General features: G+C 37.8%; 2 protein-coding genes across 12 annotated transcripts in view; one reads left to right on the top strand and one right to left on the bottom strand.

The window, feature by feature from the left end:
• WDR20 (WD repeat domain 20) overlaps positions 1–2,200 on the top strand; it is a 49,711-nt gene extending 47,511 nt beyond the window's left edge. For 5 of the 6 annotated variants that reach the window (XR_004080632.1, XR_004080631.2, XM_005149557.3 and 2 more), the window contains one exon: positions 1,308–2,200. Coding sequence is in view for 4 of the 6 variants with exons in the window: in XM_005149557.3 (XP_005149614.2) it covers positions 1,308–1,361 (54 nt within the window). In the remaining 2 variants the exon portion in view is untranslated. The remainder of the gene's footprint in view (positions 1–1,307) is intronic. The other variant, XM_031049394.1, reaches the window with a different exon arrangement.
• MOK (MOK protein kinase) lies at positions 2,193–25,459 on the bottom strand. Of its 6 annotated transcripts, XM_034062194.1 has the most exons (6): positions 24,759–25,459; positions 7,630–7,729; positions 6,759–6,854; positions 4,014–4,052; positions 3,734–3,787; positions 2,193–2,549 (listed from the first exon to the last, which is right to left on the bottom strand). In XM_034062194.1, the coding sequence occupies exons 1-5, from the start codon at positions 24,987–24,989 to the stop codon at positions 3,756–3,758; spliced, it is 498 nt and encodes a 165-aa protein (XP_033918085.1). In that variant the 5' UTR covers positions 24,990–25,459; the 3' UTR covers positions 2,193–2,549; positions 3,734–3,755. The 6 variants fall into 6 exon arrangements, 4 of the variants coding, with proteins under 4 accessions (XP_033918085.1, XP_033918084.1, XP_033918082.1 ...); XM_034062193.1 differs by lacking the exon at positions 2,193–2,549 and having other exon boundaries at positions 3,321–3,787; XM_034062191.1 differs by lacking the exon at positions 2,193–2,549 and having other exon boundaries at positions 3,321–4,052.
• Between the last annotated feature and the right edge of the window lie 100 nt (positions 25,460–25,559).

The raw sequence follows: 25,559 nt of genomic DNA, 5'->3' as shown, positions 1-25,559 counted from the left end.
TACACATAGTCTGCTATAAATTCTACAGATGTATCCAGAATCATCGTGTCTGAGCCAGTAGATTAGATGTGTTTTGAAAGGGCAAGCTATGGTTTTAGCAGGAACTTGATGACTTGAATCCAGCCAGTGCAGGCCTCCTTTCACCTCTTCTGTGGAAAGGGTTTTCTTCCCCCAGCTATGACCTTTCAGTTCTTGGATCCAAGCAAGAAAGAGCTCCTGTAGATTCTGAAGTTGTAGGCTAATTCTGTGTTATATGCCAGTTGTCTGCCTGAGCTTGTCTAGTTTGATGGATCTGAGTCACAGGATCTTAATTTTGAGGTAAGATCCTAAGCTGGTAGCTGTTGAAAGGAATTGCTGAAAGTGCACTGACCATGCTTGCATAGTAGAGTCACACAGTGATACTCACTGGTGTGCTTCCAGCTTAGCTGCTGTTTTGCTCCTCAGCCTGCTGGCACTTGCTGCAACTAAACCATGACCTTGCAAGTAGACCAAATTGTATTTTTGTATTCAGCTTTTCCTAATTGAGTCTGATACACAGTTATCTTTATGTAAATGATTAAAAAGGGGCTAGTATACATAAATCTGAAATGGTATTTGTTCATTAATACCTATCCATAAGGTATAGTTGTCTTAATGCATTACAGCAGCCTCTGTGTAGCAAGGGGTGCCACGCAGTTGTGCAGTGATGTCTGAAATGAGTAAGTCTCATTTTATTTAAGCAGTGATGTTGTTAAATGAGCTGGTGAAAAGTTTTTCTGAATGCAAACTTAAATTGTAATGGGAAGTCTTATCTGAAGTTTTGCTCAGTGTTTCATTCTCTCTTAAAATTACCAGAATAACTACCTGGTTAGATAATCTATTTTTCTATTTGAAGCTTGTAATATTCAGTAGCATTTCAGAGACTGTTTTCCTGTATCAGGTTAGATGTCAACCTTGTTGATAATGGAACAGGTTGGTTTGTTGGTACCCTAATAAAACACTGATGACTTTTCTGATGTATGTTTTTTAACATTTTGCAGTTCGCAATGACTCAAAATGCAAGGTAGATTAAATCAAATGCTGGGATCAGAGTCACTGTGTGTCATAACCGCACACGCTTTCTTTCTTACTTACCAAGAGCTCTTTTGTGTGCTGCCTGACTGATACAATAGCGGCCTAGATTCTTTTGTAGGGAAGAAGGTGCTGATGTGTAAAGTAAGCAAGTGTTGGTAAAAATAAAATGTACTCATTTTAGCTTCAGGCTAAGAACTTTATAAACTTAATGTCAGGTTCTCTTGCTGGATTAATGTAAATTGCTTTGTTTGCAGGGTTTATTGTCATCCCAAAACCAGGCCAATTCTCCAAGTGGAACTGTAGTATAGCCATCACACTACTGCTAGCAAACCTCTGAACGCAGGACAAGAAGTAATGACAGTGGAACCAGGAGCTGTTCTTCAGGCAAAGAGCATCACAAATTGTAATGTGGCAGAGTGTAAACATGGAATTATGTGAATCACATAGTAATTTGCAAAGGAATAATGTAATGAGTTCTTATTACAGCTAATACTGCTAATCTGCACACCCAAGGAAGGGTTTTTGTGGCAGGGGGAAAGCTTCCTTTGGTGCTGCAGGAAATAATAGTAACATTTTTGGTTTTCTTTATACTTTTCAAGTACAGTGTAATTTAATCTCTCTATAAATATATAAATAAAACATATATATATATATAATGTAAAATAAAGTATGTTTCTTAAATTCAAGTAAGTTCAATGGTTAAACTAGTACTTCACCATTGTTTATTTTGCACTGATTTTTTTAACCAGAGATGGCTAGAAGACAGCCTGGAATGCACTCATGGAAAATGAAAGTCATTACTTTCTGGCTTCAAAATGTTATTCAGGAAGATGGATGCTGCAATCATAGATTTTTAAAACAAAATTGTTTTGCACTTAAATAGTTTAATGCTAATAGAGAATTACTTTAAAAATGGTGTCCAGACACCAGAAAATCTACGTTGTGAAGAAAAGATCCTTTGTATCTATTAAACATTTATTTTAATATTGTTGTTTCCAACTGCCATTGGCTCTGTATTATATGTATAAATAATGTAATGGAGTGATGGGGAGGGGAGTAACAAATCATTACACTAGAACTTCTCATTCATTTAAGAAAGTGATATTTCTAATTCAGAAAATACGTATTAAACTATCTTGAATATGCATTTTTGTTTACTTTTTGTTCAAATTCAATCACTTTTGATGTAATCAGTCCTTTGTTGAATTAAATGTTTGGTACAGACATAACATCTAAATTTTGTACAACAAATTCCTTTCAAAGTTATCTCATCTAGCACATGGCTTTATATTTAATATAGTTGAATTTTGATTAGGAAAGTAAAATAACATTGTTTTGCTCTTTCTTGTAGTTGTTTATCTCTAAATACATCATACAGCAAAAATTGTGCAGACAGACAACTGTGCAGGGTAAGGATTTTATAACCACACAGTCCCAGGAGTTGTGAAGTGGAAGATCCAGCAGCAGTAGATGTACATGTTTTCTGACTTGGCAATCTAAAATTAGGTCAACATATTGGAGTTGATGTGTTTCTCAGACAACCTGTTTGTCTTACATCAGAAATCTCATTTATAATTCAACACTCTTAAGCTGCTAAGTGTTACAGAGACAGACGTAGTGGTGTATGTGTACAGTTCAGTGTTGCTTGTCTTAATGTGGTATTTTTAATCAGTCTGCAACAGAACACTTAAATTGTTTTCAATAGTTCTTGCAAAGATTAACCCCCCCAAGAGATACTGCTCTGTGTCAAGCCCCAGAATGACAGAGAACAGAAGTACCTGCTGTATCTTCCTCTATTCCCTATATGGCAGTGTTCTCAATTAGGCTTTTGCTGAGTCCTGCAGCAGGCAGAGCAGAATAGAGGCCACTAGCCTGGCAATGTGGAACTTGCCTGAGTATGCACATGCTGTATTTGAGGGCACATGTTAATGCCCTTCCTGCTCTGGCAGTAGTAAAGTGGGGTAGAATTTTTTAAACTCCAAGTAAAGTTTAGATATTTTCTAGCATAAGAAGTTAATTTTTATCTTTTTTTTTCAGGAAATGAATGAAAATTTGGGGAGAAACAACTGCAGTGGCTATTTGTAACTAAGTCTTAATTCTTGTAATTCAGCTACTGTGTAGAAAACCACCAGATACATTTATAAGCCGGCAGTTAGATTGTGTATATTATTAAAGACGGAGCTGTACTTCACAATTCTTTCTTACATTCTTCTACAGTATAAGGAATGGGGAAAACACTGAAACTGAGCAGGATTATTGTTCAGAAGTTTTGTTTTATTAACATAGTGGGTTTAACTGTTAAAATACAGATAAACCTCAGCACTGAAAACTACTGTAGTTATCTCCCTGATGTAAATGCTTCCTATGGTCTGAGTCAAAATGATACGGTTGAGAATATGTGTAATGACTTTAAAAGACTTTTCCTTGAGCTGGAAAAATACAAAACCCTTATGGAAAGGATTGGAGTATCCAACATTATGGTAATAATTGCAGCTGCTTGCATAGGCGTTTGCAGAGTATGTCCCTCCTAGTTCAGTGTTCAAGGAACATCTGTAGTAGTTTTTTTTTCAGCTTCCTCTTTACTGTCAGGATGTCATCTAGAAGCTTGAACTGCCCATCCACCTTTTATTCCATGCAGAAAAAAAATACTCCAGGAAGAAAAGGGATACTTATAACTTACCTGAAATGAACTCTGAGTTCTACTATAGACACAGCTCTTCATAATATTTTTCAACTATATTAAAAAACAAAAGCGAGTGGAACACAGATCAGTTCATTATGGAATTTTAGCTGGAAGAATGAGAGTAGAAAGAAGACTTGCCAGTTTGTAGCTTAAAGTTGAGTGTATTTTAACTATAAAGCAGGTGGGAAAGTTCAAGTTTGCCAACTAATCAGCAGCCAGAGAAGTCCAAGTTGTCTCCAGAGGTATAACAGCAGAGGACTTGGTATTAAATAAATACCTGTGAAGCACCATATGTGGCAAACTGTGTAAAATCCACCTGAAAGTGTAAAATAAAGAAAGAAAAATTCCAATGTGGCACTTCCCTTCAAATTTCTAATTTTCATATCAGAAGCAATCTGCCGAATGTGAAATTGCCTTTTTCATTATAACAGCATTGACAGCCACAGGTAGATAGCGACTGTGTAAGACAGAATTGAAATACACAAGACTGCACCCTGATAGCTGCTTCTCTCCAAGTTTAAACTTACCAAAATTCTGACCTTATCAAAAAACAACTTTCCTTGTGTACGAACAATTACCTACCTGATACATCAGTAATAGAAGCAAACAGTTGCAATAACACTTTTCAAATCAAACAAGACCTTGAGCAGACAGAGTCTGAGGGAATTTTTTTTCCTTTTTAGTTGAAATATTTAAACTTCAGCATCTGTGGTTTTAGGTTTCCAGAAAAAGATTATTGGAAGCTACCAATGCAATTAACATATCTCTATCAAAAACATACTCTTGATAATACAAGCCTTGGCCTAATGTGTAATGCTAGGAAGAGAACTCTGACGCTGAATGATCAGTCAGATGTCAGTAGAAGGATTTGTCTTTTTTGTTTTTTTAATCTTGTAAGAAATAAGTAATTGCAGAGAGCAAGAAGATCCTATAGATACAATAAATTACCTATTTTTAGACCATTTTTCCTGCTGCACACCATGCTTAAGTCAAATATACTGGCACCAAGCAACTCACCATCTTCCCCTCTGAGAAAAAACACTGGATAAGCTCATGACACTTTTGGTTAAGGTACGGGGTCAGAGGTTACAGTTACACTTTGTTGCCTGCAGACCTACAGTCCTTAATTCTACTTTCTAACCTTAGCATCACACCTTTATTTTATACATATATATATAAAAGCCCTGTACTGAGTTTGTATATACAACACAGCCCCCACCTGCCTTGTCTTTGATTGTGTTTCATTTGCTCATTATACAGAAAATGTTGAGCAGAAGCAGTCCCAGAGGGAGGGGGGTAATTACTGAAAGAAAAACTGATCACTTCCCACTTATGAGCAGAGTAGCTTTTAGAACTAATACAAACACAAAAAAGGTTATTGGCAAAACCTGTCTTGCATGTGTACTTGGTAGGCAGAAGACTTCTAAACCCCCAGCTAAGTGTGACTTGTACAAATGCATTTGCTTCTTAAACAGCAAACCTGTTTTGTAACATCACCAAATTTAAGCATTGCAAATGAATTATGGCAGATTTTTTAAGAGATCTCAGAGATTTAAAATCAATAGTATGAAACTGCAATAATGGCTCTTTCCAAGTGAGTTAAAAACTTAATTACTAAGAAACAGTGACATTGTTACTGATGACCTGTGCAAAATTTCTAAAACATAAGGTAAAAAGCTCATACTGCTCTTTTAAGCAACTAGCTGCAATATCAGTCTCTGTTAAAGCTTGAAGAAAACTACAACTGTATTTTATTTGCTTTGAATCAGATAAAAAGTTGCTTTAGTTTTTAGCTACATTATAGGTCTATAGCAATATTCAGCAATTACAGAAACTGCATAAAAATAAAGTACCTGTTACGGTTCATAATCGGCACATTCTCAATAAAAGTGGAGGTTGAAGTTACTGAACACAGGAGGTAAATAATTGCCAGAGCTGATTGAAAAATAAAGACTTTGTACATCTAAAGCTATACAAAGGTTAGATGTCATTTATAATGTAATATGAAACCCTGTATTTTGTAGATAATATTCTATTCTAATACTGAAGCTTTTCATGTTATTTTTAACAAACCTTCTCCTTCATCAGGTTCTAAAAGGAAAATATACTTAAAAAGCTCAATGCAGGGTGTACTGAGCTCACTGAGCTCTGCCAAATACTACTTCAGCTAATTCTTTTTTAAAAATTCCTGCCTCACTTGATGTTTCTTGCAATTTTTCCTGAAGGAATTCCTTACAAAGCCTACATTGATGAACCCCAGAGTTAAACTGGTGGAAAAAGTCGCTGCTTCTATGGAAGGAGAGGTTGTGCCTTTGAGGTTAAATGCACAGCAGAAAACAATTTATAATTTTTTTTTCCTAATGCAATTTGCTTTTTTGAGAAAAACCTGTATTTGAGGGATTTGCACATAGTACTGACTTCTGTCTCACCTTGCCGATACAAGGGACTCTTCAGAGTGAGTATATTGAGTATTTTTCACATAGCTTGAACATAAACTGAGGTTTAGTTTGCCAGAACTTTTAATCAGATTTTTAATTTCCAATGTCAAATACAAATTTAGGATTTTCCCATTTTCTTATTTTCTTCATATTTTTTTAGGATATCATCTTAAGTACAGGATAATTAAGTAAAAAAACTACTTGCTCAAGATGTAGACTGAAGGCTGAAAAGCAAGACAAAAGCACTTTGTGCCTCTGCTACAACTTCTTCTATAAAGCTCTTTAGTTCAAAGACAGCAAAAAGATAACTATATAAAAAAATAAACATGTGGAACTAATTCTTTAAGTAAAAGCAACTATGATAAAAGTCTACTGAAGGGATTATGTGGTATCACAGCTTCTAAGTTCTAACTCCTGTGTTTCAGGGCTTGGGGGCAGGGGGAAACCAAATAAAGATAGTGTTCAGGCAGACTCAATAAAAACAAGTAATCAGCTTAAGTAAAACATTTGTTTCCAGCTAACAAGCTCAATGCCACAAATTACTTTCTCTAAGTGGTCTGACAATTCTTCCACTTAAATATTACCTGTCTTTTGACTTGCCATTGAAATGTGCCACAAACACAGAAGTACTTGCCCTGATGTATTTCCCAGTAATCTTATTTTTTTGTGTTTCAGGTGCCCTAAAAAGTTTGAGGAAAAAAGAATAAAACATCAGTTGTGCTTTAGGTGAAGTGTGGACTCAATGCAAATAACTGAATTATGTTCATTGTATTGCAAGCTTAGTACTACCACTGTAAGCAAACTTCATTTCAGTCCACTTTAAATAATAAGCACATAGTGCTCCCCCCACTTTTTAATTTTCGTCTTCAAGACTGAAGTGATTTGAAGTCACTTGCCAGAGTTCTTGAAAATAAGCTGTAATGCTTGATGGGCAGCAATTCTCTCATCAGGATCATATTTTATCATTGCATACAGGAGAGAGAAGCCTTTGGGAGGCAAACTGCACAACAGGAAGCATTCCTTTTCCTTTTTTAAAGGAGAAACCAAACCTTGCGATTCTTGACCTGTGTTAAGGAAGTTGAGAGCAAACAGTTATTCATGCATATTCAGAGAGAAAAATTAAAAATTCTCATCTGATTTTGGTAATCATTTATTAAAGGTAAGTCTGTAATAATGGGGGGGGGGGGAATGTTTTCTTTCCTAACATGTCATTGGCCTTAAAGAGACTATGGAAATAAAAGGCCATATAAGAGCAATACAGGCTCAGATTTCCTTTGCTCTGCCTACAAGCAGCATGAATACGACAATCTCTGGGTAGGGATAGAGAACACCGCTCTTCGGTGTCCCAGTGGAGCTAGATTAGCATGGTGGTTCCCTGAGCAGAAATTGCAGTTGTACAGTCATACAGTGGATATTTAAACAGTGAGATTAATGACTAAGGAGGCGCATACTTACTGCTTGAACTTGTGGAAAGCTTTGTTAGCCAGAACGCCTGTAACATTGTAGACTTTTGAAATTTGGTCCAGCTCACTAGATCCAGGAAAGAGGCTGGAAACTGCAAGGTAAGAGACAGTATTAACACTAGATAATCATAGAATACTTTTGGTTGGAAAGGACCTTACAGATAATCCAGTTCTAACCCACTGCCATGGGCAAGGACACCTGCCACAAGACCAGGTTGCTCCATCCAACCTGGCCTTGAACACGTCCATGGATGGGGTAGCCACATCTTCTCTGGGCAACCTGTGTCAGCACCTCACCACTCTCACACTAAACAGTTTCTTCCCAATACCTAACCTAAAACTGCCTCTGTCATCTTAAAGCCATTCCCACTTGTCCTATCACTACATGCACTTTTAAAAGGTCCCTCTCAAGCTTTCTTGTATGCCCCCTTTATGTACTTGACAGCTGCTAGAAGATCTCCCTAGAGCCTTCTCTTCTTCAGGCTGAACAAGCCCAACTTCCTCAGCCTGTCTTCATAGGAGAGGTGCTCCAGCCCTCTGATGATCTTCGTGGCCCTCTGGACCCACTCCAACAGGTCCACATCCCTCTCGTGTTAAGAGCCCCAGAGCTAAATGCAGTACTGCAGGTGGGGTCTCATGAGAGCAGAGCAGAGGGACAGAATCCCCTCTTTGGTTTTCTGGCTTTTTTCCCCTTGGTTGGCTTTCTCAGCTGTGAGCACACACTGCTGGGTCATGTTTTATTTCTCATCAACCAACACCCCAAAGTCCTCCTTAGGGCTGCTCTCAATCCATTCTCCACCCAGCCTGTATTTGTGCTTAGGATTGCTCTGATCAAGGTGCAGGACCTTGACCTTGGCCTTGTTGAACTTCGTGATAAGACACAAAACAGTTAAAGTGGAACAACTGCCACTTCGGTTAAAAATAATTCATTTATGTGGTAGATACATTTTAGAAATATTCATTTGTGGATAGTTAAATACCAACCAACAGCTGAAGGATAATGTAAGCAGCAGATTCATAAAACTGCATGTCTGGGCGGAGAGATGGGTTACTAAACAGAAACCTGTAGTTGCCCTCTCCTCACAGGTTTGAGATAAAATATGTAAAGAGATCATTGCCTGGTGAAAGGCAATGGATATGGGGTTGTTTTTTCTTCTAGTGAAGTGGCAGATCCCAGAAAAGGATGTTTTTTCCTCATTTCAAGACAGCAGACTGAAGCAATCTTTCTTGCTGTGTATATACACAGAAATATATATTTGTAAGAAACATTCCATTCCTAGCACACAGGTTCTTTGCTGCAGTACTGGAAAGATGGTAATTTGAACTGCACTCCTGAGCTTGATTCTCAGTTAATATAAAACTTGCACAGAGTCCTTGAAAACACTGTTATCACAATAGAGCAATCTGATGTAACAAGTAAGGTCCACTAACATTTGTTTCTTGTACATGTTGCTTTTTCCTGTATCAGCAGAGCATTGCCTTGGACTTACAATTGAAGAAACACTTCAGTAGCACCACATCATCCTTGGAAGGAAAACACTCAGCCCTCTTTGTAGATGGGAAACTTCTTTTAACTGTTTGTAAATTCAATCAAACTGCTGGTTGCATACTTCTCTGAATGTCTTCATAAAACTTTGAGTAGAAGAAGAAAAGAAAAGGGATCCAATTCATGTTCTGTAGCTACATCAAGACAAGCAGTTGGTAGTAGCTTTTGTGCAAACTACCAAATGTAGTTTACTTCTGCTAAATGTAAAACTATAACACAGTGAAGAACAACTGTGTAGTCCACAAAAAAAAAATGTAATTCAGGAAGCATGATTTATAAGGAGCAGACAGAGGGAGATCATGATTTAAGAGATAAGCACAGCTGCAAAAAAGACTAAAAATTCTTACACAGTGTGATGTGAAACATAAAAGCTTTCACAAAACATTCAACAGCAGAACTGCAAAATGCATTTAAAAACAAACCAACCTGTCCATAGCTTCCTTTAGCTTGGCAATTCCCAGTAAACATCCCTCATTTCTCTCTGAGCACATCTGTCAGGTCTTTGAACATATGCAGTGGTTGCAAAGAATGAAATTGCTACATTAAGCTAAAATTACATGGAAATATCTTTGAGGTTTTTTGCCCTAAGAAAACTTAAGTTTGTGGTGTGTAATTTTCTTGGCAAACTTCAAAGCCCACCTGATTCAAACAGAAATGAAAATCCACGGCATTTTTAAAGCTTTTGGTCCCATTACACTGCAAGAGAACTGCCACATTTAGGATTTTTTTTTGGTTAACAGTTTTCTGACCGAGGTAGAGCTGTTTCTACAAGTTAGCTGGCAAAGCATAAGGGTTGTCATTTAATTCGATGGTGATGGCAGCAGCTGCACTTACCATATGGAGGAGGAGGAAAGAAGGAAAGCAAATGTTACCACTCCTGGTTGCATATCAGAGGCAGCAGCGTGGGAAGAGAATAAAGAACTGCTGCTGTTGCTAGGGCACACAGATAGTGGAGAAATACTCATGGTGGTGATTTTACCTTTTTAATTGAAGAGTAGTGATGATTTTTTTGAGTTATAGTTTCATCATCATTGAAAAGCTTAAAGGACTTTGTGTTTTCCTGATCTCTTCCTTCATTGGAATATGACTTCAAAATACTCCAGGACATCAGGTCCTGGTACAAGGTTCTTAAACACACTGTATTATAAATCAAAGTAGTAAATCAGAGGAGTGTCTTCTCTCATTTCCTCTGGTTTTGCAGAACAGTGAATCAAAAAAAAGAGGAAAAACCTGTACCATCAAGTGCATTAACAAGATTGAGAATAGTTAGTGATGCTCATGAGAGGAAACAAGTCATACACTATTCAGAGATAAAGCAGAGAAAATCCATTTTTACCAAACTCAAATATGAAGCCAATAGGGAGAGAAAAAAAAAGAAAAAAGGAAAAAACAAAACAATCAGCTGCTCAAAAATGTTGTTTTCCTTGTAAACAGTTTTTGTTGGTATTAAGTTTTCTTGAACATCCCACTGCTTTATTACTAGCCTGCCATAGGGTGAAGAGAGTGCCAGACAAGGCAAGGTTACTGCCTCATGAACCTGCTGACTAATTGCTTCCACAAACCCCTGAAAACAAAGACCATATTATCCATAGCACTTGCTCCTGATTTATTTACCTTTGATTCTCTTCATTAATAATAACAAAACGCTCCACTGAACACTGTACCTTGTAATTTCATAGAAAACACAGCCAGCACATCACATACCAGTTTTGCAACAGTAGTTGCCACTTGTTAGTGAGCTGTAGTAACTGTAGTAACCACTTGTTAGTAAGCATTCATTTGTTCTGTACCAGCATGTGGAGATGATTCTGTATGTGGCTGCTTAGAATAGATACTCCTACAAGATCCAAGATCTCCTAACATCAGGGTATTTTGATGTTAGGATACAAAAATAAAGTATTTTGACAAATTAGAAACACTGAAATATTCAAGCAAAGATTTCCTTTAAATGTGTGAAGCAGTCATTATAAAAGAAATTACAGATTACTTAAGAATAAACTTTCAGAAATCCCCAGAGTAGCAGTATAGCAGTAAAACTGCATTTAAATAGCAAGTAAGTCCAAGCTTGAAGTATCTGTGTCCTATAATATGTGCAAATACCCTCTTTACATCATTAAAGAAGACCTAAGAGTTAACAGGTAAACATAGGGACTATTAGTGAAGGGAAGACTGCTAAATAGAACATCTGGATTGTTATTTTCTGAGGGTCCTCGTGTTTAGCACTGATATAACAGGTAGCTTTGGCTCCTCTTTGTAATGGCTTCTCCTGTTTAAGACTTAAGACTCCTTTTAAGACTTAAAAGAAAAATTTATGTCCAGAAAATCAAATTCCATAAACCGAGTTTTTAAATCCTTTCTTGTCAGATATTAGCAAAATAACATTCTGAAACAGGAGAACAGATTTCAATGAAGAAATCTTCTGAAAGCTGACACCTTCTGCTCTATTTGTGTAACTTCCACTAAATGTAGGAATCAAATGTAGAAAGATGGAGCTGCAGAACTGAACCCTATTGCTTGTTCCTTGGTTAACACAGAAAGGAAGATACATACTAATAAATTACAGAGAACAGGTTTTTAGATTGGAGTGAGCACATGCAGGCTGTAATGCATCTGATTCATTTCAGATTTTAGCCAATAACAAACTTCCTTGTTCATTCCTCAAGATCAGGAATACAGTATTAGAGGTAACTGCCTATATATTTTTTAAAACCTGTGGTTTTATTCATGAGGATGCATTACCTTCTCAAAAGAGAAAAATACTGATACACTCCACTTAAATATTCTCATATAAAATGGATTACCATTACTAATACTTTTTCTGGTTTCTTATCTCTGTGAAATATCCCATTTCCTTAACAATATAAACACATCAGAGAAAAGAGTTCAGTAAAAAGAGATACATTATCAATGCTTCCAGTTATTTGTAAAAAACAAACAAAAACTCTTGAAGAAACTAATATTTTCTTCAAACAGCATAGTAAAAAAAATGGGGTTTTGGCACCATGGTGAGACAACAGCTCCAGGTATGGGAGTGGGGAAAGGGCAAGCTCAGGAAGGAGAGGCCAGGCTTTTTGCTTTTCCTCTTGTCTGCGTTACCGGAGGTTGCAAGGGCAGCCGGCTCCCAGAGTCTTCCTGCAGTAGGTACCAGAGCTCCCCTGGGGAGCTGGTGGCCGCGTGGGCTGCTCACTTGCTGCCCCAAGGCTCTGCTATAGGCAAAGATGCGTCTGTGCAACACCCCGTTCTCTCCCTGCAGCAGTCTGCGGGCCCAGGCAACTCTAAGTCTCTGCTTAGAGATGACTCTTGAATAAATGTATGATACATTTACTGTAAAGCTGCTGTTGAACCAAGTCACTTACCTGTGTATGCAATCAAGAGATTTGCATAACTAGTTATGTAAACTCCATTAAGAACATGGAGTTCTTAATATTTTTTTGTCAGGTAATGGCTTTCTTCCTAGAATTAAAATTTTGAGTTCTACAAGTCCTTTTTATCAAACAACAGGATAAAACCCAATTATTCTTCAGCTTCCAGCAATGCATCAATATTACCTTTTTCAATTATACTACTTCCATCACTTATTGGTAGCCTTGCAATCTATTTCCACTCAACCTCAGACATAATTTAGATTTCAGCATGTACCAGAATAGCTCAGCTGTCAATTCAGTAGTATGTAATCTGCCTTTGCTTTTACTGCATGTTTTTCCTGCAGTATGTTTCCTCAAGTTCTAACAGAACTGCCTCACTTCTAAACATCTAATTTCCTCTCTAAATAAAACAAATGTCCATAAGGTTCAAGATTCATATCAATCACCTCACATTACTGCAGTGCTTAAATGAGTGATTCACATTTGACTTGCAAATTAAAGGTTAACCAATGTAATTTAGCCTGCCATTGCTGTTGCACAATAATGACTGTTATAAAATTTATCTGTTTTTCAAGAGCTATGCAGTAACTACTCAGCTTTTCTTGTTTATAGGCTCCAAAGGCCTTTTAATCTTGCTATAATGCCTTTATGTAACGCTGCAATGTCATCAAGGGAGGCAGAAATGATCACATTTTTGAAAAACAAAGCAGGTACTGATCTGCCTGATGACAGCAGTATGAGTAATTGGCTGGGGAGGAGGAGGAGGGAGATTATCAGGACACTAACTCATTGAAGCTGCAAGTCCTAGCAGCCAGTGGGACTTGTGTTCCGAACTGATTACAGTACTCCTCCAGTCAGCCACATAATCCACTGAGCAGGATTAGATAACAAAGCACTTGAAACAGAGCACCATTGACAGGGGGAACTGTGGTATTATTACCCCAGTAGAGATCAACGGTGTTTTCAACACCAGGATTTTTGTCATTTACAGTAGAAAAGTTTTATTTTACAAAATGCAGGTATTCAAACCAACTTGGATCATTATTAGTATTTAAGAAATCAGGCCTTCATAAAAAAAAGTCATGCTCAATTGTTTTTTCATTACAGATCACCAATAAAATCTGGAGCAGATGCTCTCGTACTTCCAGATTTATCATTAGAGAAACCCCATTTGGAAGTAATGATGAAGCGAATCATAGCACTTGAGGCTGCAATAATTTCTGCTTGAGGCATCTTCCCCACCTCTCTCTGAGCTATAGTTTTTTCATCACTTTGTATGTCTGAACTGTTCTTGATTAAACAAAAGGCAAGTCCATTTTTCAGTTATTAAATGACTTGGGATACCAATATTAATAATTAATAGGAGTAGAATTATGACTTTGTCAGACAAATAGCTTTGTCTTGATCAAAATAATGTGAATCTGTCAGTTTATTAAGGAAAACACCAAAAAAATCAACTTTCCATATTTGTAGCATTACAGTTAACTGTTCTCATAATTACAGAAGTGTCTCCATACACCTTGTTAAATTAGAAATTTCTTTTAAGCCAACCCCTGGCTCAAGAATTTTTTCTAACTTAAAGCTTTATAAAAATGCTCTGCACCTCTATTAAACTTCATTTTGCAAGACAGAGAGTGGTCAGTAAATGACAGACATTCACATTACTATGCACTGTAGGAATTTACAAAAGACTACAAATCATCTGATATATAACTACTACTTACACTCTGAAACCTGTTTTGTGACAGAGCATCACTAATGAACAGTTTAATTGCTCTAGAAATTAGTAATTAACTCCTTCCAGTCACAGCCCTGAAAATTCAAAAGGAGTTCTTTCACTTGCCATTGCTAATGAGATATCCTCAGTCAATACCTGGTCTGGCTCAGAACTAAGATTATTTTTTCTAATTTAATTATGTACTTGGAGCTTTTCCCCTATTTATTGTTTGAGATGACTGCCATGTTACACTGCTTGACTTTGCAATAAGCCACGAGGAGAGTTGCCTGGGGGAGAAAACAAATAAAACCCTGTTTCTGCCCCATAGGAAACTGTGGTGTTGACATGTCTACTTTGAAACTCCAAATTCATTTCTGAAAAATGCAAAGCACTTGACACAAATTAATACATAAAAATATCAAAATATATTTTAAGTTATTACAATCTTGACAGGAATCTGTTTTTCATTTTCCCATTTTATCCTATGATTTGACAAGCTTTGCCCCATCTGCCACCACCCTATGCAGAGTGAAAAAAACCCACACTGTATCATAGGAAAAAAATCAATCCAGACACAAAATCTAGACCATAAAAAATTAATTAGCAACTAATAGAATTTTAGGTAGACCCAGATTAATGTTCAAGTAATCCCTAACTGCAGCACTTCAGTTTACAACTGAACACAGATTCACTTTGAAATTATTCCATGCCACGGAAAAGGAGGTTTTTAAACCTAAGTGGTAGGAAAACAGTCATCTTATGGAAAACCTGAATTTGATAAAAACTGTATTTTAAAATAAAAAACAAACACAGCAAAACATACTGAAACTATGAGACTAAGTCCCATCTCTATACAATGCTTAATGTAGCAGGCTTTTTCACATCAAAAGAATGAGATACACTGACAAATGTAACCAAAAGAGTTAAAGAAAAAATCTAAACATTCTGATTTTTCATGACTAAACCACAGTATCCTTCCGGGAAGGAGAAGATGCTGGATTGTTTTTAATGAGGACTCTTTACTATATGCTATTACTCTGGCCTTCCAACTTAACAAATTTATCCTGAAAGACTGAAATGTCTTGTTAAAGCCAGCAAATACTAATGTCTGCTTCAGTGATCTGCAAACAACTGTATTTTAATCTCAAATTTTATCTAGGTCAGGAACAGGGTTACTCTCTTTGTTAGAGATCTGAATGCTACTGTCACTAATGTAATGTTTGGGAGCAAGTCTTTTAGCTATCCTATTACTGAATGACAGTTGCATGCTCAGTTATTTAAACGAATCTCCCAACTGTTAAGGCATTAAAATTTTTTAATTATTCAAAAAAAGAAAAACCTCTTTTAATATTGAACTTTAAGTGCCCCTTCATTTGCTTTATCCAGCTCCTTTGGTGTCTATATGTGATCTGGTTTTAAATCAGCTTTTGTTCTAAACTTTCATGTAGGAACTCTCCCTTAAGTGTCATGGGCTCTAATCTGCTTTGACAAACATCCTGGGGATTTTCACATATAGGAGGCTTCAGGGAACAATGTGATTTTATAGAGAAAACTTTCTAAAAGTCATTTTTACTAGATATAAAACCTGAAAATCATTATTTGTTGATTCAGTAGTTGTTGAAACAAATGGGAATAATTTTCACTTCACACAGCAGTGTACCACTACACTTGACCTAACAAAGAACCTTTTTTTACATAAAGCAATTATTTTCTGTTTTGCCATCAAGGTTATTTCCCTGTTTTCATGTCAAGTTTGACTGTCGAAACAGATGGCCATGGGCCTGACTCCTTAGAAACCTGCATGTGTCCATGCCTTAAACAAGTGCTTATATTGCACTGGAAAGAAGTGTAAAGCAGTACAACACAAAATTTCCTTATGAGTTTTAAAACATGTAACTGTGAACAACCAAGTGAAAAATAATTAATTTGTAGATCACAAAGTGGATCTACACAAGGAAGACTTGTGTGTTTCTTAAGCATATACTACATACCTTTTATCAGCTCATAAATATTCATATTCATAAATTCACATATCAGTGAAAGGGAGCCAGCTATTTTATTACTGAAGAAACAAATAAGGAGACTTAAAGCTAGAAATAAAATGTACAAGTTGATTTGTACACAGCGTAGGAAAAAGTACATAGTTTAACCAGTATTAAAAGGGTCATTTTAATTTTTTTTCATTGATACTTTCTCAAAGAAGTTCAGGTTAGGGTCTGAGGTATCATAGTTTTAGTTCATACTATCTAAAGCATCCATTGCAAGAGTTAATTGATTTACTCCATGAAGTTATTTGAGGCACATTTCGTGGCATATCACACTGATTAGTATCAAGAAATTTTCAGTAAACTAACTGATACAATCTTACAATAGAAGGTAGGAAAGTCATTGCATCATACATGAAAATACTTTCTAGCTATGTCACCAGTACTGTTCTATTGCAAGCAAATGAGTACCTGACTGGAATCTGTGCTTTGCTGATAACAGCAATTTTAAGTATTATCATGATATGGTAATACCTCTGACACTTTATTTTCCATTTCACTGCCTTGCAGATGACTTTAGGTCTTCAGTTTTTTCTTGCAAAATAATTGCATTAAAGTATAATCCCTTTGCAATGTTCCATTAACCCAGACAGCAAAAGGTTGAGAGTGTAATCTGCAATTCAGTTTCCAGCCAGACTGTGACAGATCTGGGCGAGCTGGCTGGCCATCTGGATTACACTGAGTTAACGACACAGCAGCTGAAGCTGAGAATTCCAGAAGCTAAACTGCTGACACCATTACTGGTTTTCCATGAATTGGTAAAACCAGGTCTGTCAATAACAGCACAGTACCAGATCCTTGTGCAAAGAAATAAAACAGCCTGAAGAGCAAGAAAAAAAATATTTTAGACTACTCAACAAGTTGCATGTCAAGTATTTGAATAATAAAGTATATGTCTGCTGTTGCATAGTGAAGTGTAACACATGTTGTAATGGAGCAACTGCTGTCATAAAACCTGATCTCTCTGTGAGACAGAGCATGTCCCCAGAAGACACTTAAGTGCCTAATGAGGCTACAGAACTCAACTTTAGCACTGACTGATCTCATTCCAAATTCACAGCTCAGTGCTGCTTAATACAGAGACCTAAACTTCTGCTATTTGTAAAGGGGTAGCTATAAAGTTGCCTATGAAATGATACTGCCAAATAATTTGCCTTGATCCCTAATTTAAACTGACAAGTCAAACCAAGATCCCTGAAGTACCAGAGCCTATTCCAGCAGATCAGCTCCGAGTGTGTCTAACCAAACTCCAGCACCCAGCAGACATGATGTTGTGCAGTTAAATCACTCACTGGACATGGGTTGAAATCACCAGCAAGTATTACATATTATTACATGAAGTTTAGCTATGCTTAAAATATATCTAGTGTGTAATTTGAATACTGATCTTGAAATATTTTTGGTCTGCTGCACGAAAGCCATAGAAAGTGACATCTACATTAGATTTTCTTATAAAAACGACACAAAGACTTTAGACTTTGTTTTTTGGTTTGTGTTTGTGGTTTTTTTAATCTCTCAATATAATAATAATAATAATAATAATAATAATGAAATAAAAAGCTGGTTAAGTTCCTACAGGTTGCCTCTAGACCCCAAAGTTACTGGATATGATTCAAATAAAGAAGTAAGAAATGAATGCACCATACTTACAAAACAACTTCATGTAACATAAAGCTATTGTGATGTGGACAAGCCTCCTTAGTGCTTGTATTTGTCTCCAATTATTCACTTGGTCCATATAGAAACTGAATTAAAAAGCAAAAAAGGAAGGCTGACTTGCAGTCAGGGACTGGATTATAATTGTTGTTCTTCCCTGCCATGAGACTGTCAGAACCTTCTGCACTTTAGTTTGCAATTGAACTTTCAAATGCAGGACCTGATAAATTGTTTGCCTGCTTTGTTTCTTTATGGAGCATATCAGTGATCAGTAAATGGCTTTCTTCCTTCTCGCAGCATGGAGTAGCCGAACTTACCCAAATAGGGTAGGTACTAATATATTGTGCTCCAGGTATCAGCTCAGTGCCAAGGAGCTATCTAGGAGGAATTTTGTGTTGCATAATGGCATGTATGATACTGTTTATTCTGCACTGGTATAGTATACATTCCAACTACTGCTCAGCACCATGCTGAAAGTAACAATCTAGCCTTGCCAAACTTAACATTTAAAATTAAGTTTTGATGGTAACATCTTAAATGAAAAAAAGGCACCATTCTACTGTTGTTTAATTATTAGGTTGCCCTCCTAGACTTTAACAAACAACAAACTTACATGCTACAGAAACTCCAGGGAAGCACAGAAAACAAAGAGCTTTGCACACTATTAAATGGATCAGAACAGGACACAAACACGTTCTCACAGTCAGACTTAAAAGGGAAACACCAATATTTTCCAATTTGAAACTAGAAGAAATACCTTCTATGGGCACATTCTGTTTAGAACGTTGTTATCTGTTGCTAAAAAAGTTCATTTCATCAAAAGAATATGCAGTCAATTTATTAAAAGCCTAAAAGATGTTTTAAACATAAAAAAGTATGTTTGTTATGTCCTGCCACTGAATTATATACGATTTGCCCTTGACATAATTAAGCAGTTATTTTAAATACCCTTCTGATCATAAATTGGACAACTTGGTCAGTTGTAGGTAACATATAAATGAACCAACAGTGCTCTAACAACACAAAAGAAAATCAGAAGCCACATTACTTGAAGATATTTGAGTTCTCTCTCTCCCTGTGTTTTATTTTTAACTTACAATCTTTGAAGCTCTGAGTTACATTGTGAAATCTCACTGAAGAGCAAAATGTCCTATTTTACTTTGCACGTACAAATGTGTCACTCCCAGTGACTTCGTTAGGAACTTAACATGTTTAACTGAGAATACAAAGTCAGTGATCTAAAAAGCATTGTTTGGCACTTACATATTTGTAGGAGAATGTCAAGTCCATGTCTAATTCCACAAATCCGTCACCTCTCTTTTCCTAACCAATAAAATGCACCTATTTTGTGACCATATAACATCTTGCTGATGGATGCGATTAAATGCATATGCAAATATGAAACAGAACAGATGCTATACATGGACTAAAGATAAATACAGTTGTATTAACCTGCATTGAAAAGGTAATTAAAGGAAGACTGAAAAAGGACTGTCCAAAGGGAGGACTGACATATTTCCTCAAAACCAGCATAAGTATACTCAGTACATTTGGAAAGGCAGAAATTGTTTAGTCCTCATTCTTGTTTCACCCTCGACACAGTGATGAGTCAGCATTTAGTATGGTGGATGACATCAGTTATTCAAGGAAATTACCCTAATGCCAAATGGGAAGGCTTTGCACCACCAGCAGCAGTGTTTCCTTCCTGCACTACATGCAAACTTTTTTACATACATGTATATTCAAAAAGGTTCACTTAGTCAAAATTTCACATTTCCCCACCAAATTTAAATAAGATTTTCTGTAGTACCATGATGAATTGTGCACATCTTTCAAAATGTGGCTTCATGCCTTTACAAACATAGTACTTTCCATCCTAACTCAAGTGTTTTCAGAACATCAGAGAAGTTCCCTCTTCTGTATTACCAACTCGTTTATATTCTAAAACCAAAAATGTACTGCTTCACTGTGTTTAAAATGGAAATTATGAAGACTGCCTATCAATCCATACTTGGTTTGTTAAATTCTGACTCATGGAAAACTTCTAAATAAAGGTAGGGTTTTTTTCTTAACACGTTATTTGAGAGAAAATACAATGAATAACAACAATGGAAGTTGTACTGCCCATCCTACAAAAATCTGTATTCCTGAAAATAAAATCCAGTACTTCTATCTTAGACAATAAACTACTACCTCCTCACTCAGAGACATGATGCCTCTGCACACAGCATTTTATACTTTTTTTCTGCTCCAGCACATTAGCAACTCCTACCTGAACTTATTCTTTGCTTTGTTCACCCCCCACCCAAAAACAAACCCTTTAGTTAGATTGTACTTGAAAAGCAAGTGTACATTGTCACTGTCCCAACATGGGTATTTTTTCCTGTTGTTTTGGGTTGAGTGGTTTTTGGGGTTTGTAGTTTTTGTTTGTTTGTTTTGTTTGGTGGGGAAATATTTATTTACTTAATTATTTATTTAGCAAAGCATTTCCTGATTTTAAAGCTTTATTCCCATATTAAATTCAGAGCTGAATTATTGCACTAGGCCAAAAATAATTCTTGGCTTTGATAACAAAGTGCACCAAACAGAAGAATGTGAAAATTGGTCAATTCTAGATGTTCAGAATTTTAAGAGATGAAGCAGATGTTATGGAGAAAGCTTTTTTATATTAATTTCTGAGTCTTGTTCTAATTTCCTTCAGAACTGATGTTTCTTTTCTTTCCTCCTCTGTTCTCCTGCAGCTTTGTGATTAACTGTTCCTTACCACTCCCAGTGCCTGGTTCCCTTTATTTTTAGCACTTACAGATTCTATCCTTCATAATTCTTCCAGTAATTCCATTTTAGCAAAACCCTATTCTCTTTAGCTTTATGCTGCGCTTGCTTCTGACACAGTGTTATTATTTAAGAAAGACTGAAAGTAGTCATTTTAAGGGAGGCACAGCACAAAACCTCTTTTATCATATTCAACCCTTTACGGGAGCCAGAATAACCATAGGAGTCTTAATCTATATCAACAGCAGTGAATTCAGTGAAGTGTAGTTGTCTGTACTTGTTACTGTGACAACAGTCCCTGGCATGGCTTTGGCCTGTGACAACCACTACTCTATGAGGCACCTTCCCGGCCTGTTGTGAGGACTCCTTCTAAGGTCATTTTTCAAGCAGTTTCTGTTCTACTGCCTTGTTTTGGAAGATAAGAGAATTTGTTAGCATAGATGTGGGCCATTTCATGCCAGTTGCACTTTGTGTCCAAGAAGATTTCCAGATATGTTTAATTTACAAGTATAAATACAGCCTCACAGTGGAGAAAGCCTGCCAAGTAATTTTGTGGAAGGGAAAGTTACTTAGGAGGGACATTCTAACGCTGTCTTCCAACTAGCAATTAATTTGTGTTGTCTTCATTTCTTTTCTCCCCCCAAATTTCATACTTACTCATGTAAAAAAAATGCTTATATTTTAATTAGCAAAACCTTCCCCTTGAAAATCTCTCCAATACAGCAGCAGAGCAGGACTTCAGTGAGTACTGTCAGTTGCTCTTCTAATTTTTATCATGTGCTGCTTCAGTTTTCTACCATTACCCATCATCCTGGATCATTAACTAAGTAATAAGGCCATCTACATTTGGAAAATAGGAAAAACCACAGCAATTTAAACTCAATGATTCCATCTAATGCACTCTATACAAGCAGTTTACATGTAGAACTATTGTAGAAGCCGAAACAGAATTTGAAGATCATTATGGGTAAGGAGGCAATCTCTAACAGAGACTCCAAAATAGGAAAGAGACCATGAGACTGTTTAATTCATGTGGCTGTTACTTGATAACTGGTCAATCAGTGCTTCACGCAAGGTGATCCCCAGCCTTACGCATTGACCAAGCAAGGTGACTGAGCAAGTAACACACTGTGTCAGCAGACATTACAGTTTGCACAATTCTCCTTCCCCTACCTTAGGTTTTAATTTTCTATATAAATAGCTAAATGTAAGGTGGATATCATAAATCAGCATATTTAAATACCACTCTTTCAGAATCCCAAAGAAAAAGTCTCAACAGATCTTTCAGTAGCAACAGATACTCTCCAGTCAGTCAGATACATGGTAAGTTATATGTTCATGTAATGTCAGAGCTAGTCACTGTGGCAAAAAAATCCCAAGGCAGATACAAAAAAAAGTATTAGCTATTTGTTGACCTACACTCTGATTCTAACAAATGGCAGCCCCATAATGTTATTTTCTTAAATGCAAGTGATTGATTCTATGGCTAAAAAAAATTAAATAAATAAAAATCTTTTTATCTGAAAATAAGATCTTAGTATCTATATATGCACCAGCCATAGGTGTTAATGAAGCAAAGTATTTAGGCAGAGAAACACAGGAAAAGCATTATTGTACAAATTTCTTGAAAATATTTTTAGATCTATAAAGAAGTCAGATAGTATATATTTATATCATTTAGTTTTGTTTGTATTTTCTTCTATACATGCATTTTGCTCCTATAAGAGAAGTACAGATGACAGTCCAAAAGAATTTGTTTTTTTTTAATTTTTAAACTGAAGAGTTCTAATAGTCTCAGAAGAGTTAATTCTTTATACACTTTAACACATACTTTCAGCACTAAAGATTTTTTCATATAAGCATATAAGGTTTGTGTTTTATTCTTTTACAATACAGTGCTATATATCCAAAATAAAACTCATAACAAGCACTTGAGGCTTTAACCTGGCACTTAAGAGAAAGCCATCCAGTGAAAAGAATGACAGCAAGGACCTGAATAGTTTTAACTGATTGAATAAGGAAGACTCAAGAATGAAAGTCACATTATTTGAAATGTCTCTATGATGCAGAAAATGAACGTGTAAACTCTCAACAAAACAGGTCACTGAAGATGAGAAAGCCTTTACCCTAAGGGGAAAATGAGATCAACCATGTGACAAGTTAGTTATTGTTTAATGAGAAGCTGAAAGAAGATCAGACATTGTTAGGAATTATAAAAATTCATATAGAATAAGAAGTAAAATTTAGAGTCCAAATTTACTAACAATCCAATACAAATTTTTTATGTGCACCACAAGCCACGATTCCTGAGGATTCTTAAAAATCCACTTCAGCACCACATAGCTAGCCCTTCGAGAATGACCAGGTGACAAAACCCCCACCAGAACAAGGGGCTTCAAACACACACTGAAAGAGAACAAGCAGGCCAAAGCCTATCAATATTAAGCTATGAAACTACCACCACAAGCCATAACTAATTACCAGTTAGTTTACCCAAATTTATGGTATTCAAAGCTGAAGAATAACAGAAACGTTAAAAAGTTTATCAGCATTTTAAGACTGACAGCTTTGGGACTGAAATTAAATAAACAGTGATTTAATCAGGCTTGCATGTAACATTAAAGAATAAAGAACACTCGTTATCGTTAGCAATTCTTTCATGGCATCTGTAACAAGCTAAGTATTACCTAACCTCTTCCCTCCCCTCTGTTCCAGCACACAGATGCTCAGGCTTACAATGGATAATAGCGAGAAGGCAGATGAAGGTCAGAAAGAGTAAATTGTAGCAATCTGAACTTGTTCCAACACCAAAAAAAGTGCCCATGAAAACGTAAGGACAGTTAAAAGTGCAAGAGGCTACAGGACCCAGAAAATTAAGAACAACATAAATTAAAATTATAGGCAAGTGATGGAATTCAAGCACCACACCTGTATTACTGTAACTAGAGATCACAGAAAATCGATCATCGTTTGGAATTAAAGAAACCAAGAACCCAGTACGAAGTGATAGCAAAGACAGCACTACAACACTGGTATTATAAAAACCCAAACCAGGTAATTTTGTTGCAAAGATATTAAGATGTTGAGGAAAAAAATGTCGTTACCTTTACTTGTCGTGACTTTGCTGCATGTGAGAAAAGAGAAACAGCAAAAGAAAAAAAAAAACAGGCAAGTAACAAGTTCAGCTTCATGAGTTCAGTCATGAGGCCATGACACATGATCACTGCATTCAGAAACATGCCAAATGTGTAGGACGTGACATGGGATGATCTGAAGAGGGATGCTACATAATTGAAGGAAAGGCTTGCTGAACAAAGAAGGAGAAAACTTAGAAATTTCTGAGTAAGTACTTAGAGGGACCAGAAGACCAAAAGGATACAGCTCCACGGGACACAGGTTTCTGAGCAACCTGCTGAAGACGAAGACCGGTACACAGAGACCGGTGTTTACATGTGCGGTCACGGCAGGGGGATCAAGAAGATGGCAACGGCCTGCAAGTGCCTACAGAGCCCCTGCGATCACCTCAGCCCGGGTGCTCCCCGCGCCGCCCGGGACCCCGGTCCCCTGGGGCTACTGTCACCGGTAACCGCCAGCCTCCTCAGCTGTGCCCCTCATACAAGTCCGCTGCCTCCGCACCTAGGAGGTCCCGCCGCTTCCCCCACACCACCTTACTTTTCGTCCTGCGCCCTCCTGCAGATCTCGGAAGAGCAAAAGCGAGGTGGGGCCCTTCCGACCGCAGCACAGCGCCCTAGCCGGCACGGCCCCCAATGCGCCATGTTGTGTTCCCGTCACCCAGGCAACCGCGCAGGCTCTGGCTCCCGGCCCCGGGCTCCGGTCCCGCCCCCGGGGATGACGTCACAACCCTCTCGCCACGACACGCCAATCTACGCAGGCGCAGTGTAACCGCCCTGCCGCCGAGCGAGGTGACACATGCGCAGTGGGCAGCAGGCAGGGGCGGCCGGCTGCACTGGCCCGCTTCCCGCGGGCTGCGGGCACCGCGCACGCGTCGCTGGCGGGTACCTGGGCCGCGGGGTGTATGCAGCGCCGCTGCTCGGTGGACGGTAGTTGCCTGGCGCGGCTGCCTTGCCGTGGCACTTCGGCCTTCGCGTGTTCCGTGCTTGTGTGAAGCGGTTCTTCTCCGCCCCCCGCTGGTCTGGCTGCCTTGGGGCGGTGAAGCTGAGCCCTCTGTTTATAAAGTGATCGGTGTATGCAGGCCTCGGTCCCTGCCGAGGAGTGCTCCAGCGGCGACATCAATGGCCACGGCTTCTCCAAGTGCTGGGTCTCCGGGGCGCCCAGACGAGCTCGCGTTCATCTGGGGTGGTGTGCTGATCCCTGGTGGTTTCGCCGCGTCGCTGCAGGCGCGGCGGTTCAGGCTTGATCGGGGAACGCGATGTGAACCAGCTGCCAGCTTGTACGGAGAGTGTTTTTGGGAGAGGAGGGTCCGCACTGTGTTCCCCGCGCCGAGCTGCGGGGGGCCGATCTCAATCTCTGCATTTCGGAGAGGAATCCTCACCCGCCTTTCATGCCACCTGCCTTTGCTAAGCGGACACTGTATTTTAGTGTGGTCTTCACAGCTGAAAAGTTGTCCTTTAAATGCTGCGCATGCAGCCAAAAGCAAAATACTAGAAAAAAGGTGAATTATCTCTTCACTCAAAACAAGATCTTAATAGTGTGTTAAATAGCCAGAAGAGTAAATGGTTTAAAATAGATGTAAAAAAAAAATCCCAATTAAACTGGAATCGTAACCTAGAAAATCCGGGAAGCGTTAGCCTATTGACTTGGAGTGGCAGCGAACACCGTGAACACGTCTTGCGGTCGCTG

Source organism: Melopsittacus undulatus, chromosome 4 (genome assembly GCF_012275295.1).
Source record: "Melopsittacus undulatus isolate bMelUnd1 chromosome 4, bMelUnd1.mat.Z, whole genome shotgun sequence".
Lineage (NCBI taxonomy): Eukaryota > Metazoa > Chordata > Aves > Psittaciformes > Psittaculidae > Melopsittacus > Melopsittacus undulatus.
The sequence above is the reverse complement of the archived record's forward strand: the minus strand, read 5'-3'. Positions and strand labels throughout refer to the sequence as shown.